General features: G+C 53.8%; 1 protein-coding gene across 1 annotated transcript; it reads left to right on the top strand.

Moving 5' to 3' along the window:
* Positions 1-222: 222 nt before the first annotated feature.
* LOC135892242 (sialic acid-binding Ig-like lectin 13) lies at positions 223-5,802 on the top strand. Its single transcript, XM_065419949.1, has 9 exons — positions 223-259; positions 580-999; positions 1,725-1,778; positions 2,214-2,477; positions 2,924-3,190; positions 3,656-3,961; positions 4,083-4,176; positions 4,452-4,575; positions 5,611-5,802. The coding sequence occupies exons 1-9, from the start codon at positions 223-225 to the stop codon at positions 5,800-5,802; spliced, it is 1,758 nt and encodes a 585-aa protein (XP_065276021.1).
* The last annotated feature ends 12,479 nt before the right edge of the window (positions 5,803-18,281 follow it).

The following is an 18,281-nucleotide window of genomic DNA, read 5'->3' as shown; positions in this document are numbered from 1 at the left end:
CCCAGATCAGCCCCCTGCAGAGCCCAGCAGTACTGATGGTCCCCCAGGCAGATCTGTCCCACGCCAAACAGCCTCTATTCTCACACTTCTCATCCCAGGTCTGTCTCTAGGTCTGTCCCAGCCATGGGCAGAGCCCTGCTGCCACAGCAGAACACCAGGGAATGGGAGCTCCAGGCTCAGGGCCGCACCTGGAGAGCAGGGGGTCCTGTCCCCCCTGCGGCCATGCTCAGTGTCCTGATTCTCGCCCTACTCTGCAGGGGTAAGTAAGCAGCACCTGCAGTCCCAGTGCAGCAGGAAGACAGGTCTGTCCCAAGACTTGGAAGAGAGACTGTCTAGAGGGGGAGGGGAGCCAATGCCCCAGTGCAGTGCTAGGGGGCGCCAAGCGACAGGGCGAGGGAAGGGAGCTCAATGAAGGGAGGGATGGAGATAAAGGGAGTAAGATTTGGTCAAAGACTCGGGGTTGGTTTTGCAGGGGGCTGCAGGTCGGGAGTGAGGGGCACCGGCAGAGCTGTGGGGGCAGCTCAGGGTTGGTCTCTGCTCTCTATGGGTCCCACTTCGATCCCTCCCCGTCCCCTGCAGGGTCCCTGTCCCAGCTGTCCGGATTTAACCTAACGGTGCCACCGTCGGTGTCGGTGCAGGAGGGTCTCTGCGTTCTCGTCCCCTGCAACTTCACATACCCTGCCTCATCCAACACCTACAATTCCTGGGACTACAATCCCCGGGCCCGGCTCTACGGATACTGGTACAAGGATCAGGCCAATGAGAGCCAAGATCCGCCCGTGGCCAGCAGTGACCCCAGCCGGGGGGTGTCGCAGGAGACCCAGGGACGGTTCCGGCTTGCGGGGGAGCTGGCGTATGGCGACTGCTCCCTGCTAATCAGTGAAGCGCAATGGAGGGACACAGGGAGATATTACTTCAGATTCAAGAAAGGGAGATTGAGATACAGTTACCTCTTCAATTCCGATGGCACTAACACTATACTCACGATCTCCGTTCCAGGTAAGGGCAGCCGCAGTCACTGCTCATCAGCCCCCCTGAGCCAGCCAGTCCCCACCCTGGGGCCAGTGCCCCTAGGGGGGAAAGGCCCCGTGTCCCCGAGTGAGTCTTTCCCCTCTCCTCATGTCTCAGAGCTGACGGAGGAGCCAGAGATCCAGATCTCGCCGGCACGGGGGCTACCAGGGACGCTGCTGTTCAGGGAGCCAGTAACTGTGACTTGCACAGCCCCCGGGCGCTGCTCCGGGCCCCCTCCCCTTCCCTCCAGCTCCTCCCCCAAATCAGCCCTGCGCTGGGATCCCCACCATGCACCCTCAGCCAATTTTACTCAAGGCCCCTTCCCTCCACACCTTGCAGCCCCTTCTCTTTGGGATCTTCACCCCTTCCTGTCCCCTTTGGCTATGGCTCCGGCCCGTCATTAGTGCCTCCGCCAATTAGGCTGAATTTTGACCCACCAGTTTTGGTCCCTTGGGTTTCCATTTCCCACAGTTCTGGTTCCCCGGCGTGGCCCTAACCCGGCCCCTGGGTTCCGTCGGGCGCCTCTTGGGTCGGGCTCAGTCAGCTCTGTTGCTTCCCTTCCCCGCCCACGGGTCTTGTGTCACTTCAGGGACTTTCCCGTCCCCCAGCTAAGCTCACAGCGAGGGGCCATGCCTAGGCTCAGTGATCACTAGTGACCCCCCCCCCGGTGCTGTCCAGCCCCCCTGATCCACCCTGTCTGGTTTGTGTTACAGACCCGCCCAGGCCCCCCAACATCACCGGGACCCTGACCAGGAACGGACGCCCAGGTGAGAGGCCGCGCTGTGAGCCCCGGGAATCAGCGAACGCCTCCTAGTCACTCTCTGCCTGCACTCAGGGCCAGGCGCCAGGCTCAGCTGGGCCAGGCTGGTCCGTGCCCAGAGGGGAGAGCGCAAGGAAGCCTCAGGACAGTGGGGGGGGGGAGCGAGCGGGCCCGGTTCCCTCTGTCTCCAGACCCCAGGGCAGCACTAGGGGGCGCTGAGCAGCAGGGAGGAGATGGGTCAGGGGCCGATCTCTGCAATGGAGACCTGCTGCCATGGCAAGGCACCGAGATTGTGCGCCCACTCCAGAGGGGCCACGTCTCAGCGCCGGGTGAGGAGTCCCTGTATAAACAGCCCCCATGTCCCACCCCAGAGGTGGCTGCATCTCAGGTCCTTAGTGGAGGATCTCTGGGGGGACCAAACCCGCCGGCTCCTCTCTTCCAGTGCCAGATGCGTGGGGAGCTGAGGGCGACGTCGTGTCTCTGGAGACCCAGGAGGGCGACTCCCTGAACCTGAGCTGTGAGGCTGGGAGCAGAGCCGAGACCACCCTGAGCTGGGCCAAGGGGAATGAGTCACTGAGCCCCAGCCAGGGAGGGGCCGGGTGCCTGGAGCTGCCGAATCTCAGCCGAGGGGACGCTGGGGAGTATCGGTGCTGGGCGAAGAATTCCTACATGTCGGCCAGCCGGGCCCTGCGTGTGCACGTGCAGAGTAAGGCACTAGGGGGCGTTGTGCCACACAGAGGGTCCTTAGTGGAGGGTATTGGGCTGCAGGGGGCAGGTGGTCAGTAGGGGGGCGCTGTGCTGCAGGGGGTGAGTAGGGGGCGCTGGGCTTCAGGGGGTGGACGGGGGATCCATGGGGGGTGCTGGGCTGCAGGAGGGGCGGGGGGTCATTGGGGGGTGCTGGGCTGCGGAGCAGCCGGTCAGTGGGGATCACTCTCCAATATAATATGTTGCCGTGGGTATTTCAGCTCTAGAGAGGACTCTGCAAATCAACGTCTCCAGAGCTAACAGGAACGACCCCCAGCTATTCCAAGGTATCACTGGGGGGTGGGGACGGGGCCTTTCCCCTCTGGGGGGCGCCTGCTCCGATCCAGCCCCCGGGCAGGGATTGGCTGGCTCAGGGTGTGAGTGGCTCTGTGTTATTTATATTCCCAGATCCCAGAACCCTGGTGGTGAACGGTTCACAGCTCTCGGCCTGGGAGGGCGACTCCCTGCGGTTCCTCTGCTCCGTCGCCAGCAGCCCCCCCGCTGCGCTGCGCTGGGTGAAGGGGGGCCGAGCCGTCAAGGGCGCCAGTCCTGCGGGGGAGAATCAGCTGCGGCTGGAGCTGCCCAACGTGACGGCCGAGGACGGGGGGCTGTACGGGTGCTGGGCCCAGAACAAGGAGAGCTCTGCCCAAGGGACGTTCCAGCTGCTTGTCGAGTGTGAGTGGGGTTAACCCACAGGACTCCCTGCCCCCGGGACGCTGACACTGGAGAGTAACAGTGTTAATCCGTGGGACTCCTCACCACTGAGTACTAGCAGGTGTCACAGGTGCCTGGCCCCTTTAAACCCAGACAGAGCCAACGCCCCCAATGCCATAGTTAATTAGCTGCTTCAGGGGTAGCCCCAAGGGGGGCAGATGAGGCTTGAACGGACTCTTGGGCTGTCTACAAGGGCCGTGAGCGCCCAGGCTGAGGGCGGAGAAGCAGGTGGGTTGGTGTGAAGCACAGTTGGCTGAGGATGGGGCGAGATCAGCACCCAGGGGCCGACCAGAGAGACATCCCAGGGCAGAAGAACCCACAGGACTCCCTGCCACTAGATATTAGCACGTTAATCTATGGGACTCGCTGCCACAGGGTTTCTCTCTTTAACTATTAATTTGTTGCTGTGTCTCCTGCTCTCACCAGACAGCCCCCGGCCGGGGACTGGGCTGAACTCGTCCTGCCAGCGCCAGGGGCCCAGCATCAACTGCAGCTGCTCCCTGCGCTCCCACCCCCCACCCTGGCTTCAGTGGCAGGTGGATGGGGAGCCCCTGACTGGGAACAGCTCGCAGGAGGCCCTGCAGCTCAGCTCGTGGGCCCAGGGGGACGAGGCCTCCAGCACCCTGAGCTGGACGGGGAGCGGGGACGGTGGCCCCAGAATCTTCTGCCTCGGTTTCAACCCCCACGGGACCTACACCGCCCTGCACTTTGACTTCAGCCCCCCACGGAGAGGTGAGACACTTGGACTCGTGGGTTCTCTCCCCAGCCCTGGAAGAAAAGTGGGGTCTGGGAGTTGGGAGCCAGGACTCCTGGGTTCTCTCCCAGCCGTGCCCCATGCTGTGTGTTGTTCCAGGTGCGGAGGAGCCTGGCAAGCTGCTGGGCGTCGGGGTGGCCTGTGGGCTGGGGGTCGCCATCGGCTTCGTCCTTCTCGGGCTCTGTGTGATCAAGTGAGTCTGACACCTCCCGCCCTGATCCCCCACTGCTCCCTGCTGAGTTCCCGCTGATATCCCCTGCCATCTCCCCTGGGTATTCCAGCCCTCCCCCCAGCCCTCCCCGCAGTGAGATCCTCCCCCTAGTGAGATCCCCCCAACCCCTCTCCCTGGCCTATCCCAGTCCCCTGCACTCTAGACTCTCATACTGGTGTGCCACCTTCCTCCCTCCTACGAGGCTATTCTAAGCCCTCCCCGGTCTCATGAGTCCATCCTCATCCATCTCCCCACAGGCTGCGGGGCTGGGAGCCGGCGCCCCCCAGCACTGAGGCCGGGGAAACAACTAACGGGAGCCAGGCCGAGCTCATGGCCGACGACGCCAGCCTGATCTACAGTAACGTCCCCACCATGCCCATGGTATGTACCTGGGGGGAGCATGGGACTAAGCCCACCTGCGCTTCCCACCCCACCCCGTCTCTGCCCCCTCCACTTCTTCTCCTTCCCTCTCCCCGCCCCCTTTCCCACCCCCTTAATGAATGCAGGACTATACGCCAGGCTTTCAGCAGGGCACCCGACCCCCTCCACCCATGTGTGCCCAGTGCAAGAAATGCACCCCTGCCACCAGCCTGGGCTCCCCGAATGGCATGGGATCGGCTCCTGCATGCAGAAAATGCTCCTCATCCCTCGGGTGTCGCTCAGAGGGGAGGACATGCAGCGAATGCATTCATGTGCATTCACAAAGTGCACGGGACTAGATTGGGGCTAGAATGCTGCTAACCCCTGGGCATCTCCTGGATGCACCAACCGGTCAAGAAATGCATTTCTGCAGCTGCCTGCTATGGTATCAGGTGCTTGTGATCAGACAGTGTATGTAGGGTGCTCTGTGTCTGTTGCACCCTTCCGAAAATGTAATGAATGCATCAGCATGGGCTGTGCAACCACGAGATGCATGGGATCAAATCATGCATGCACAGTGCATAAAATGCACACAACCCCATGTGTCTTGCTCATCCATGGCCGGTGAAGGCAATGCAGAGAATGCATTAACTTAACCTGTGCTGCCCCAAGCTGCCTGGGAGCAGTTCATGCATCCTCAGTGCATGAAATCCAGTCAATACATTTCCAGAACCTGTTCTGTGATGAGATGCATGGGATGAAATCCTGCATGTGTGGTGCGTGAAATGCGCACACACTCCATGCATCTTGCTAGTGCGTGTCCTGTGCAGCTGAGGCAGTGAATGCATTAACCGAGCTGGTGCTGGCGTGGGATTGGTTCATGCGTGCAGAGTGTGAAACACACCCAATCCCACGCCTCTTGCTAGTGCACGCCCGATGCAGGAAATGCATTTGCACGGAGAGTGGGGGAAACGAGGCCTGGGGCAGCCCATGCAATCAGCTCAGCAGGGTGGATGCAAGTCTCTGCCTGGTGTCTCTGCCTTGCTCCTCACTCAGCATCAGAAGACTCCAGCCACCCACCGGACCAAAGGCATCCAGGACAAGGCTGCAGCAGCAAAGGTCCCACTAGGCCCTGGGAAGCTGGAGGAGCTGCACTACGCCGCCATCGACTTCTCCAAGCTGCAGTGCAAATGGGGGGAGCCCCCAGAGGCCCCTGACACAGAATATTCTGAAGTCCGGCTGAAATAGCCCCCTCGCGCCATGGGCCCAGGCTGGGCGTCTCCGGCCCATCCAGTGCGTGGGGGGAGGAGGGTGTGTCACAGCGAGGAGGGAAGGGGAAAGGGGTTGGCCCGTGAAGTGGGAAACCTGGGTGGAAATCCCTGCTCCGCCCCAGTTTCAGGTCAGAGTCAACTAGGCCTTGGAGATGCTGGAACGCTGCATTGTGGGGAGGTATCCCAGAGTCCCCTGCAGCCGGGTCCCAAAGCCTGCCCCCTCCCAAACCCCACTGTCCCGGGGGGAAAGAGCCTCTCACCCCTCAGCCATAGATTGTCTCTCTTCTACCCTGCCTGAGCCCTCACCAACTTGTTTCACAGATGGACACCATTTTCAAGCTCAGGGGCAGCGATGGGCTTGTGGTTAAGGTGCTGGCCTTGCACTTAGGGTTTCTGGGTTCTTGTTCCCGCTCCACTGAAAATGCTGTAGGTGAGGTTGGGCCAGTTGCTGCATCTGTCTCACCTCAGTTTCCTTACCCCTAAAATTGGAATAATAATGGTTCTCTGGGCTACTTATGTTATAAACTCTTAGGGGCAGGGACTGTCTCTCGCTGTGTCTGGGCAGCGCCTGGCACAACAGGGCCCTGGTCTCTGTCTAGGTCAATCAGTGCCACGTGATTGTAACTTCTTAATAACAATGTTCTATTGAAAGTAACATGTTCACTCCAAAGCCAAAAGCATCCGACTGTAAAATTCCCTGTTTACAAGCTGTTACGTGAAATAGATTTTCATGTGTCATTTTTTGTCACTGCTACTTTTTCAACAAAGAGCCAATAACAAGCATGCTTATTTGTGTCCAGTAAAGAATCAGTTTTCACTTCTGCCTTTCCCCTGGAAGGCCCCGATCGCAGCTGGTTTCTGGGCAGGGCAGGGCCGGCCATAACACGGCCCCAATTCCAGCTGGGGCGGTGCCTGTCTCTCACTGTGTCTGGCGTAAGAGCCGACTCCAGTGCTGCAGCACCCACGAGGAAAAATTAGTGGGTACTCTGCACCCACTGGCAGCCAAGCTCCCCTGCGCACACCCCCTCCTCACCGCCCCCTCCTCTGAGCGCGCTGCATCTCCAGTCCTCCCCTCCCAGCGCTTCCCGCCCGCTGCCTAACAGTGCTTAGGACTTTTGGGGCAGGAGGGAGAGGAGCGGGGATGTGGCGCACTCGGGGGAGGAGGCGGTTATAGGGTGACCAGATGTCCCAATTTTATAGGGACAGTCCTGATTTTTGGGTCTTTTTCTTATATATGTAACCCTTCTGCCCATCTAAGTTGGCAGAGACAAGGGCCGGGTTCGGTATCTAGGGGTTCCGTTTCAATAATGCAATGCAAAACCGGCTCGAGCCCCCACCCAGTGACCTGGGACAATTACATTCCCCCTCCCCGGGCGCCTCTAAGGGCTGGTCTACACTTACACCCCAATTCGAACTAAGATACGCAACTTCAGCTACGTGAATAACGTAGCTGGAGTCGAAGTACCTTAGTTCGAACTTACCTCCGTCCAGACGCGGCAGGCAGGCTCCCCCCGTCGACTTCGCGTACTCCTCTGGGCGAGCAGGAGTACCGGAGTCGACTGCGAGCACTTCCGGGTTCGACTTATCGCGTCCAGACAAGACGCGATAAGTCGAACCCAGAAGTTCGATCCCTCGCCGTCGAACCAGCGGGTGAGTATAGACGTACCCTAAGAGGTAATACTTCCCCTCTCGCAAGCACGGAGTCTGAGTGTAGCAGAAAATGTTTAATAACATGAGGTAAACGACATCAGCATTAAATTGGAAAAAACACCACAAACAGGATTCATAACACAAACCATGAGCAAAAGACCCACCCCAGCAAATTGGGCCGTGTCCTTTCCCTTTGGTTCTTGAATCCAGCAACCCAAAAATCACCCAAAGTCCCAAAAGTCCAACAACCCCCAAAGTATCTGTCCCTGATCAGTGCAGCCCCAGAGTAAAAGGGGGGCACGCAGGGTGTTAAGGGGCACCTTACGTGATCTGAGGCAGACCGGCCGCCTCTCCGTGGGGTTCTGTTGCAGCCTTCACCACGAGCCAGTCCACTTCCTGCTGTCCCACAAACTGCTCTGCTCTACGAGCTGCTCCGCTCTGCTCACCGACCTGCAAGCCACTCCAGCCGTCCCCACAAACAGCTCCACGCCACTTACCATTCCTTGGGCCACTCCAACCATCCCCGCAAGGCTCCGTGCTGCTCCGCCAGCTGCTTAGCAATATAGCTTCAGGCTCCCCCACTAGTTAACACAGCACTCAGTGATCTCAGCTCTTAGTAACTTTAGCTCTTTTGTGATTTCAGCTCATAGTAGGGGAGCCCAAGTGCTGGTGTAACATTGGCTCAAAGTGAATTCAGCTCAGCAGCCTGTAACTAGACTTCTAATGAAATCAAAGTTAGCTCTGACATTCAACAGTGGAGATGGTGCAACTGGTGTTTCAGGCCCTCAAGGGGGGGCACCATACTACCAGGTACACATACCTGTCCCCATCCTTTCTCAATTCACTGGGTTGTGGAACCCATGTCCCTTGTCTAGCGAGTGCTACTTAGGTGATGGTGAGACCCTCTGTCATAAAACAGTTTCATTGTCCTTGAGTCACATAATCAGGGTAACAACACTTTATTCCTCCTGCCCCAATAACAGAGAAACTGGGGATCCCACCCCATCCAAAGTAACCACTATCAGTTGCTGTTGTCTCATGCCAGGCGGGTGGGTGTGCCTATGCAAACAAGATCAGCCCCTGGAGTTCTTTTCCACACTCACCATAATTCACCACCAGATGTCAGGGTAGAGCTCATCCTGACTCTGCTTACATATAGGCTCCTATTACCCCCCACCCCCTATCCCGATTTTTCACACTTGCTGTCTTGTCACCCTAGGCGGTAAAGAGGCGGGGCAGGGAATTAGGGGGAAGGGGTGGAATTGGGGCAGGGTGAGGGTGATGCAGGGGTGGGCAGGGCCAGGGCCAGAAACCGGCAGGGGCGGGGCCAGAGGCGGGCAGGGGAAGGGCAAGGGGGTGTAGAGTACCCACAGGGCAAAGGGGAAGTTGGTGCCTGTGGTGTCTGAGCAGCACCCAGCTGTCACGGACTCCCAGAACTCGTTCTCGCTCGGCTCCATACGGCCCCAGGGACTGACCCTCCTTCGGCGTGACAGCTCCCCAGGCAGGTTGCACTCTCTCTCCGGGGTTAGGCCCTCTGGCTCCACCGCCTCCTGGGACCGCACCTCTGAGCTGGCCTGTCTCTGCCATGGGCCCCCTCACGGAGTCCCCTTGCTCTGGATCCACCCCCCAGAGGGAGCAACGCCCCCCGATCTGTAGCTGCAGTGACTCTGCCAGCATCACACAGGAGGTTTATTGAATGTCTGAACCCAGCACAGGAGGCTCTCTGGGCCCTCGGGCCTGGCCTCCCTCAGCACAGGACATCTGGGTCTCTCCCGCATCCAGGTGGGCTCTGGCTGCTCTCTCCCCCCAGCCGAGATGCCCCCTCCTTCCAGCTGAGCCTCCTATATCACTGGCCCCAACAGCTTCTCCCCTGTCCTTTGTGTCCTTTGTCCTCCATCCCAGGTAAATGTGTCACCGGGGTCCTCTCTGCTCAGCCCATTGTCCTCCGCTGCCCAGAACTGGCTGTGTTCCAAGCTGAGGGGGCATCCTGGTCACCAGTTGCTAGGGTCTCCCCTCTCCAGGCCATTGTCCGGGGTCCTGACTGTTAGGGGAGGTCACACCTGGCCGTCTGTAACAATGAACCCTCTCCTTCCACCTCATTACACACGCAGCACACAGGGAAACTGAGGCAGACACACATGCAACAGTCATGTAAACCACTATGAAAATCCTCAACTTCTTCACACCAGCATGCCGGGGCCCCAATGTCCTCTGGCACAGAGGCTGTCTCTGTCTGTGTCTGTGGAGTGTCTGGCACGATGCGACCCTGAACTCAACCAGGGTTTCAAAAGCACTATTGCAATACAAATAACACGCACACATAGGGCCTTACTAGTTCTCCCTCCTGATTTTCACACTGTTGCTAAAGGCAACAGCAGTGATGCAATATCCACCCCCGTCCATAAGGAGTTTCACTTGGGACCGCACGACATTTTGATTAAAAAACTAGATGGATACAAAATTACCATGACCCAGATTCAAAACTGGCTGACTGCTAGATCTCCAGAGGTACCTGTCACCAGGGAATCAGCAGCAAGCGCGTGTTTCCAGAGGGATCCTGCAGGGAACTGTCCTCAGCCCAATGCTCATTAACACCATTTTAATGACCTAGAAGACAACATAAAATCGGCCCTGATCAAGTTTGCACAATACACACTTGGTGCTCCATAACGTTTCAGAGCCGCTCCATGGCTTTGTTCTGGCCTGCCGCGTTCTCCTTTCATTCCCTCTTCTCGCTGTCCCATCTCGCCTTCAATTCCTGTTTCTCAGTAGCGGAGTGCATCATAACCTCACAGAGAAAGTCCTCCTTCGTTCTTCTTAGCCGTTTTCTAATTCTGCACAGTCATTCAACTGGTAATAACAAAGGGGGTGGCTGGGCTGCCAAGGTCATCTCTGTGAAGTTTAAATGCAGCATTTTACAGAAGCAGTCTTGTTTGCAACACAGAGAACAGTGATTCAGTGCTTTAAAACACAGCCAGTGCCCACACACCTGTCACGCACCAGGCAAGCACACATGAGCCACAAGACCCCCAAAATGGTGAGTAGCTGCAGGGGCAGGATAAATCACTCTTCCCGGACCCTGTGTACACGGGGCATGTGGCTCTTGGGGAGAGCCAGCACTGTAGGGGGGCCTGATAGTCATTGCTGTCCCCACACTTTCCACAGGAGGTGATCATTATGGAAGATATCTCGCTGCTGAGGGTGAGCAGGGAATCAAGGGAGGGTCTTCTCCAAGCCTGCAGCTTCCGCCCTGGCCCCTATGTGGCTCGCCTCTGTGCAGACATGGTGTGTCCCCCCCCACCCCTCCAGTGACGGCAGAGTGGCACGGGAAAGTTACCATTAATGGGGCAAGAAATAAAGCAGCTCTGGCGAGGAACCTGCAGCAGCGGATTGCCCAGTATCTCCACGAGAGTTTCCTGGAGATCTCTGAGGGAGATTCCCGTGAAGTGAGGGAGTCCATCAACAGCCTGTTCCGCTGCTCAGACTAGGCATGTGGTGGGAGACCAGCCTGCTTTCTGCAAAGCTCCTGCCCCCAGCAACTCACTTCAGCAATTCCCAAAATCAGATCCACGAACCAGGGGTCTCCTCTCCTGTTTGCACTTCGCCAAGATCCGACTGTTGTGACTGCCTAGGCTCCCCCAGGGTAGAAAAGAGCTCCTGACTGCATGCATCGCTGGCCTCCAAGCCATCCTCTGCCTCTGGATCCCCCTCCACATGCATGTCCAAGATTTCCTCCTCCTGGCTCAGTCCTCTCTCGACTGGCACGTGAGTCACCGAAGTATCCAGAGTGGCCTTTGCAGTGGAGGTGGGGTCACCACCGAGTATCGCATCCAGCTCTTTGTAGAACCAGCAGCTCATGGGTGCAGCACCGGAGCGGTGGTTTCCCTCCCGCGCCTTGTGGTAGGTGTTCTGCACCTCCTTCACTTTGATCCTGCACTACAGTGTGCCCCGGTCATGGCCCCTTTCTATCATGCATCTAGAAATCTGTCCATAGGTATCATAATTCCTACGGCTGGCGCGCAGCTGGGACTGCACCGCCTCCTCTCCCCAAATGCCGATGAGGTCCAGCAGCTCGGCATTGCTCCAAGCGGGGAATCACCTGGTGCGTGAAGCAGGAAGGGCCACCTCGAAAGATGTTCTGAGACCACTGCACACATCACCAAGCAAACAGGAAGGGGACTTTCAAAATTGCAAAGGAATGTACCGGGCGGGGCTGATGATTGGTCACCTGAGGGCAGGGCAGTAGAGTTCAAACCAATGACCAAAGAGGTGAGAACAGGCATTGTGGGAGACCTCCCGGAGGCCAATCGCAGCACTGTAATTGCTTCAGTGTCTAAACTGGCACCGCGGCACTTTAGCCCTGGCACAGAAAACTCTATGCCTCTCGTTGGGGTGGTTTTTTTTACAACACTACAACTGCACAGTCTCTGCACACTGTGACAAGATGGTTGATATAGTATGGTGGGTCCTGCAGTTTTCTTGGTGGGGGGGCTAAAATACCACCCCTTACCCCTGCTCTTGGGGCACCAAGGGCCCCACTAGTGGCCCAGGAAGGTGGTAAAGGAGGGAAGCGGGGGAGGGGTCTGGGTTTGCTCCTCACTCTGAGTCCCAGCCCCTCTCAACCCCTGCAGGTTCTTACCCTCTTCTCCCTTGGGTGGGGTACCTTCAGTCCTTAAATGCTGGGGGAGGGAATGTCCCTCCCCTGCTGGGGCAGGGTCTCCCTTACTCCAGTTTTCTGTTCCTCCAAGTCTAACAGCACACCTTCAAGCTCCAGTCCTCTCTCCTTCCTCCTCCCCCCCGACTGCCTGAAGCAGGGAGTTTTATTAGGTTTCTAACAGGGCCTTAATTGATTACAGGTGCTCCAATTAACCTGTAGCAACCCTCCCTAGTCTACAGGGAACCACGCCTTAATTAAGCTAGGGTTTATATACTTCCCTTCTACCACTTCCCACTGCTCCCTGGCCCTCCTGTATCACAACACGAAGTGGCTTGGCAGTGTGTTCACCTCGGTAGTTACAGCGCAGAAAGCTGCTTTACTGCGCAGAAACTAGCCAGGGTAGACAAGGCCTCAGAAGCGTGGGGAGGAGGGAGTGGTCAGTATCATTATCATAGTGGGAGGAGAGTCCCAGCTGTAGGAGAAGCAGGGTGGAGTGGGTATGTGGGAAGACATCTGTGGGGCGGCCTTAGTGCCCTGCCCTGGCTGCAGAGGGGGGAGGCGTCAGAGGTGGCTGACTTGCATGTTCTGCCTCTTAATGCAACCTAAAATTGCATTTTCTCTTTTGCAACAGCAACGCATTGCTGACTCATGTCAAGGTTGTGATTAACCCCAAATCCCAGCTCCTTCTCAGCAGTGCTGCTGCCAAGCCAGTTCTTCCCCATCCTGTATTTGTGCATTTGGTTTTTCTTCCCTAAGTGGAGCACCTTCCATTTGTCCTTGATTAATTTCATTGTGTCGTCTACAGCCCAGTTCTGCAATTTATTGAGGTCCTTCTGAATTTTCGCTCCATCCTCCAAAGTGTTGGCAAGCCCCACTAGCTTTGTGGAGGAGGTGAGCAGCCATCATTGGTGAAAGAATAGGTTAAGGACTATTTAGAAAAGCTGGACATGCACAAGTCCATGGTCCAGATATAATAAATCCGAGGGTGCTGAGGGAGTTGGCTGATGTGATTGCAGAGCCATTGGCCATTATCTTTGAAAACTCGTGCTGATCGGTGGAGGTCCTGGATGATTGGAAAAAGGCAAATATAGTGCCCATCTTTAAAAAAGGAAAGAAGGAGAACCCAGGGAACTACAGACCGGTCAGCCTCACCTCAGTCCCTGGAAAAATCATGGAGCAGGTCCTCAAGGAAACCATTTTGAAGCACTTGGAGGAGAGGAAGGTGATCAGGAACAGTCAACGTGGATTCACCAAGGGCAAGTCATGCCTGACCAACCTGATTGCCTCCTTCTATGATGAGATAACTGGCTCTGTGAATATAGGGAAAGCAGTGAACATGATACATCTTGACTTTAGCAAAGCTTTTGATACGGTTTCCAACAGTATTCTTGCCAGTAAATTTAAAAAATATGGATTGGATGAATGGACTATAAGGTGGATAGAGAGCTGGCTACATTGTTGGGCTCAATGGGTAGTGATCAATGGCTCAATGTCTAGATGGCAGCCGGTATCAAGCGGAGCATCCTAGGGGTTGGTCCTGGGGCCGGTTTTGTTCAAAATCTTTACTAATGATCTGGATGATGGGATGGATTGAACCCTCAGCAAGTTCATGTATGACACTAAGCCGGGGGTAGAGGTAGATACGCTTGTAGTAGTAGGATTTTATGTGTGTGTTTTGTATGATTTAGAATGAAGGATAAAGAATAATAAGATAATAGTTCTTTTTGAAGATAATAGTGTAGCATGTATTAAATGTACTAATATATGATTCGACCATATCCTGACAGCTACCCTTTTTGAATAGTAGAAAGGAATGGCCTAATGTGCCATTGGTAAAGATGCATCAGCAAGAATTTCTTCGTGTCTGGACTGATTTCAAGGGCCTTTGAGGGTCACCACTTTGTTGTAGGTTTAGCATTTTAAAATAAGTAAAAGAATGTCATTATTGTTTTTCTTTTGAATTGTAACTTGATGTTTCTGCTCAAAATGTTCTGTGTAAATTAATTCTGTTTTGTGAGTGAATGAGGAATGTGTGTTAAGAGATAAGGGTGAAGGCCATCACTGAACCAGATGTTCTAGGGAGGAACCGAAGACAGACGCAAGGGCATCAGGAGGTTCTAACATCGCCCCTATTGAAATGTCAGAAGAGGGCAGATTGACAGCTCTAAAGATGACACAGACACCTATCAATGGGGACAAGATAGCTCTGATCAAAACCAGTATGGGATAACTCCATGAGAGACTTGATGAAAAACAAGATAAAGGATGAGAAGGACAATGTAAGAAAACAAGCACTCGTCAAACAACAATTGATTACAGCACAAAGGTGCAAAACTCATTGGTCCCAGTGAAGGAAGATCACTATATAAACAGGGTGCTTTGGATAGTAATAGGGGCTGTTCCTATGAGTGGCTCAAAAGATTGTACTGCCCAGAGGGCTGCCAGGCACTCACGTTCACAGGGATCAAAATTTATTTCTACTCCTTGTAATTTCCTAGATTCATATGCTACTGGCACTAGCTTTCCTTCTTTATTGTCTTGCCATGAAACTTTGGGTTCATCCTGCCAAGACTTCCCTGGAGCATTGTGTCGCGACCAACAAAACTCGGCTCCTACCTACCCGTGATCAACCTAGCTGACCACTAGATTGATCCAGACTCTGGACTGGCAACTATAACATCAACTGCAGGACACTGTGTGTGTGGTGTGATTGAATGCATATGCTAATTGTCGTATCTTCAATAAACGCGGCATATTGCCTTTTCCCCTGAAAAGATCCTGTGTGCTTCTTATAAACATAACACGCTGGAGGGTAGGGATAGGATCCAGAGTGACCTAGACAAATTGGAGGATTGGGTCAAAAGAAATCTGATGAGGTTCAACAAGGACAAGTGCAGAGTCCTGCACTTCGGACAGAAGAATCCCATGTACCACTACAGGCTGGGGACCGACTGGCTAAGCAGCAGTTCTGCAGAAAAGGACCTGGGGATTACAGAGGATGAGAATCTGGATGTGAGTCAGTAGTTGACCCTTGTTGCCAAGAAGGCTAATGGCATATTGGGCTGCATTAGTAGGAGCATTGCCAGCAGATCGAGGGAAGTGATTATTCCCCTCTATTCGGCATTGGTGAGGCCACACCTGGAGTATTGAGTCCAGTTTTGGGGCCCCCACTACAGAAGGGATGTGGACAAATTGTAGAGAGTCCAGTGGAGGGCAACGAAAATGTTCAGGGGGATGGGGCACATGACTTACGAGGAGAGTCTGAGGGAACTGGGCTAGTCTAATCTGCAGAAGAGAAGAGTGAGGGGGGATTTGATAGCAGCCTTCAACTACCTGAAGGGGGGTTCCAAAGAGGATGGAGCTCGGCTGTTCTCAGTGGTACCAGATAACAGAACAAGGAGCAATGGTTTCAAGTTGCAGTGGGGGAGGTCTAGGTTGGATATTAGGAAAAACCTTTTCACTAGGAGGGTGGTGAAGCACTGGAATGGGTTCCGTAGGGAGGTGGTGGAATCTCCATCCTTTGAGGTCCTCTGGAGTCAGAGCAGGGAGATGATTTTCCCTCTGGATCTGGCCCTGGTGAGACTGCTGCTGGGATCCTGTGTCCAGTTCTGGTGCCCGCAGTTCCAGAAAGACTGGAGCAGGGGTTTGGACTAGATGACCTCCTGAGGTCTCTTCCAACCCTAATCTTCTATGATTCTATGATCTGCAGATTTCATCAGTCTGCTCCCTAGTCCTACATCCAAATCATTAATAAGGACGTTAAACAATGTGGGACCCAGGACAGATCCCTGTGGAGCCCCACCTGAGACCTCCCTCCAATCCCACATCATTCCATTAACAGTTTCTCATTGTTTGCAGTTGTTTAACCAATTATATATCCACTTAATGGGAGTTCCACCAAGCCCACATTTCTCCATAAGAACGGCTATATTGGGTCAGACACAGAGTCCATCTAGCCCAGAATCCTGTCTTACGACAGTGGCCAATACCAGGTGCCCCAGAGGGAATGAACAGAACAGGTAATCAACAAGTGATCCATCACCTGTCACCCACTCCCAGCTTCTGGCAAACAGTGGCTAAGGACACCATCCCTGACTTGTTGTGCTTTGGTTTATAATTACTTAAAATCTATCTTTTGTAGTTAATATATTTGTTTGTTTTGCTGTTTGCTTTTATTTTATTTGACCAAATCTGATTTATTGTGCTTTGACTTATAATAATTTAAAATCTATCTTTTGCAGTTAATAAATTTGTTTGTTTATTCTAGTGGAGGCAATGTGTTTGGTTTGAAGTGTGTCATAGACTCCCCTTGGAATAACAAGCCTGGTACATATCAATTTCTTTGTTAAATTGACAAACTCATATAAGCTTGCAGCGTCCAGTGGGCATAACTGGATACTGCAAGATGAAGGTTCCTAGGGTTGTGTCTGGGATGGGAGATACTGGCTAGTGTCATTCAGTTGCACAATCCAAGCAATGCCTGGCCAAAAGTGCTCACTCATGTGCTGGGAGCAGCTTATATACTAGAGGCCGTGTGCGAAAGGCCCGGGAGTGAGGGTTCTCACAGCAGAGCAGGGTAAGGCTGGCTCCCAGTGTCGAGGATTGGAGTGACCTAGCAGATCACTGATCCAGATAACACCAGGGGAATGTCACAGTGGCTCAGCCTGCAGGGTATATGTGTGGTTTGTTACTCCAAGTGGAGTTCACGCTTTAAGCACCGATATTTGTGATTTTAAGTGAATCTTAAGTTCAATGGCTAAGAGCAGTCAGGAGGAGGTCACCGTTTTGTTATTTTCTGTTTGTTTATTTCGGGTGAGGGAAATAAGCACAAGAAAGGAGAAAAATGACTACCACTGAGGCAACTACAAAACTAGATCTGGCTAGACTGGAAGCGGCAGAGAAGGAAAAGGACCACAAATTTGAAATGTGGCAGGCAGAAATGAGACTCAAAGAAGAGGAGGCTGCACACAGAAGGGCTATGAAGGCAGAGGCAGTCAGGGAGGAGGCTGCATACATGGGCTATGGGGCAGAGAGAGAGAGCGAGAGAGAGAGAACACCAGCTGGACCTGCTAGAGAAGCAGAACCAGAGGCCCCCAACCCCCAGCGACTCCCATCACTCCAAAAATCCACAAATGGGAACACTTATGTCCTGCATACAGAGAGGAGGACAATATTGCTGAATATTTGACTACCTTCGAAAGGCTGTGTGTAATACACAAAATCCCTGATGATAAGAGAGTTCCTACCCTTATTGAGAAATTAACTGGTAAAGCTCAAACTGTATTCAATGGAATGCCTATTGAAGATGCTTTAGACTATTGTAAATTTAAAAGTGCTGTTTTGTGAAGTTTTCAGATTACCACCGAAACAGATAGAGTTAAGTTTAGGAATCTTAAAAGGTATATTGGGATGAATAATGGGGAATACGTAAAGAAAATGAAAGATTTGTTGGGGAAATGGTTGAGGGGTAAAGAGGTGGCATGTTTTGAGGGAATGTTGGATCTTGTTGTAATAATTGCTCAAGAGCATTCCCTAAGCATATGTAAGGCTGATGTAAAGCAGTGTCTATGGGACAAAGATGTAAAGTCACTTTGCTCTGTCTGTTACTACTTGGAACCACTTAAATCCTACTTTCGGTATTTAATATGGGGGCTCGTCCTGTGACGGGTTAAATCACAGAACCCACCTTGGGAGCTGCCACCTGATGTGCCCAGACTACTTCTGCCCCTGCTCTCCTGCCCTGGCAGCTTAGGACTTCAGTGCCCTGCCTGGTTTGAGCCAGACTCGCTCGCCTGCTGCAAACCCAGACCCGGGTCTGAACCACGTCCCCTAACAGCTGTAGGTTTACCTGAAAGCAGCTTACAGACGTGTTCTTGTCTTTAACACTCAGATGCCCAACTCCCAATGGGGTCTAAACCCAGATAAATCCGTTTTACCCTGCATAAAGCTTATACAGGGTAAACTCATGAATTGTTCACCCTCTATAACACTGATAGAGAGATATGCACAGCTGTTTATCACCCCCCCCCCAGGTATTAATATATACGCTGGGTTAATTAATAAGTAAAAAGTGATTTTATTAAATACAGACAGTAGGATTTAAGTGGTTCCAAGTAGTAACAGACAGAACAAAGTGAATTACTAAATCA

Source organism: Emys orbicularis, chromosome 20 (assembly GCF_028017835.1).
Source record: "Emys orbicularis isolate rEmyOrb1 chromosome 20, rEmyOrb1.hap1, whole genome shotgun sequence".
Lineage (NCBI taxonomy): Eukaryota > Metazoa > Chordata > Testudines > Emydidae > Emys > Emys orbicularis.
This window is presented reverse-complemented; position numbering and strand designations above follow the sequence as displayed.

What these genes read in the sequence shown, in the direction of transcription:
- LOC135892242 (XM_065419949.1), top strand. Translation starts at nt 223, where the DNA reads ATGCTCAGTGTCCTGATTCTCGCCCTACTCTGCAGGG. An exon ending in CCTGCGTGTGCACGTGCAGA is followed by an intron (nt 2,478 to 2,923) that starts GTAAGGCACTAG and finishes TTATATTCCCAG; the next exon opens with ATCCCAGAACCCTGGTGGTG. An exon ending in GTTCCAGCTGCTTGTCGAGT is followed by an intron (nt 3,191 to 3,655) that starts GTGAGTGGGGTT and finishes TGCTCTCACCAG; the next exon opens with ACAGCCCCCGGCCGGGGACT.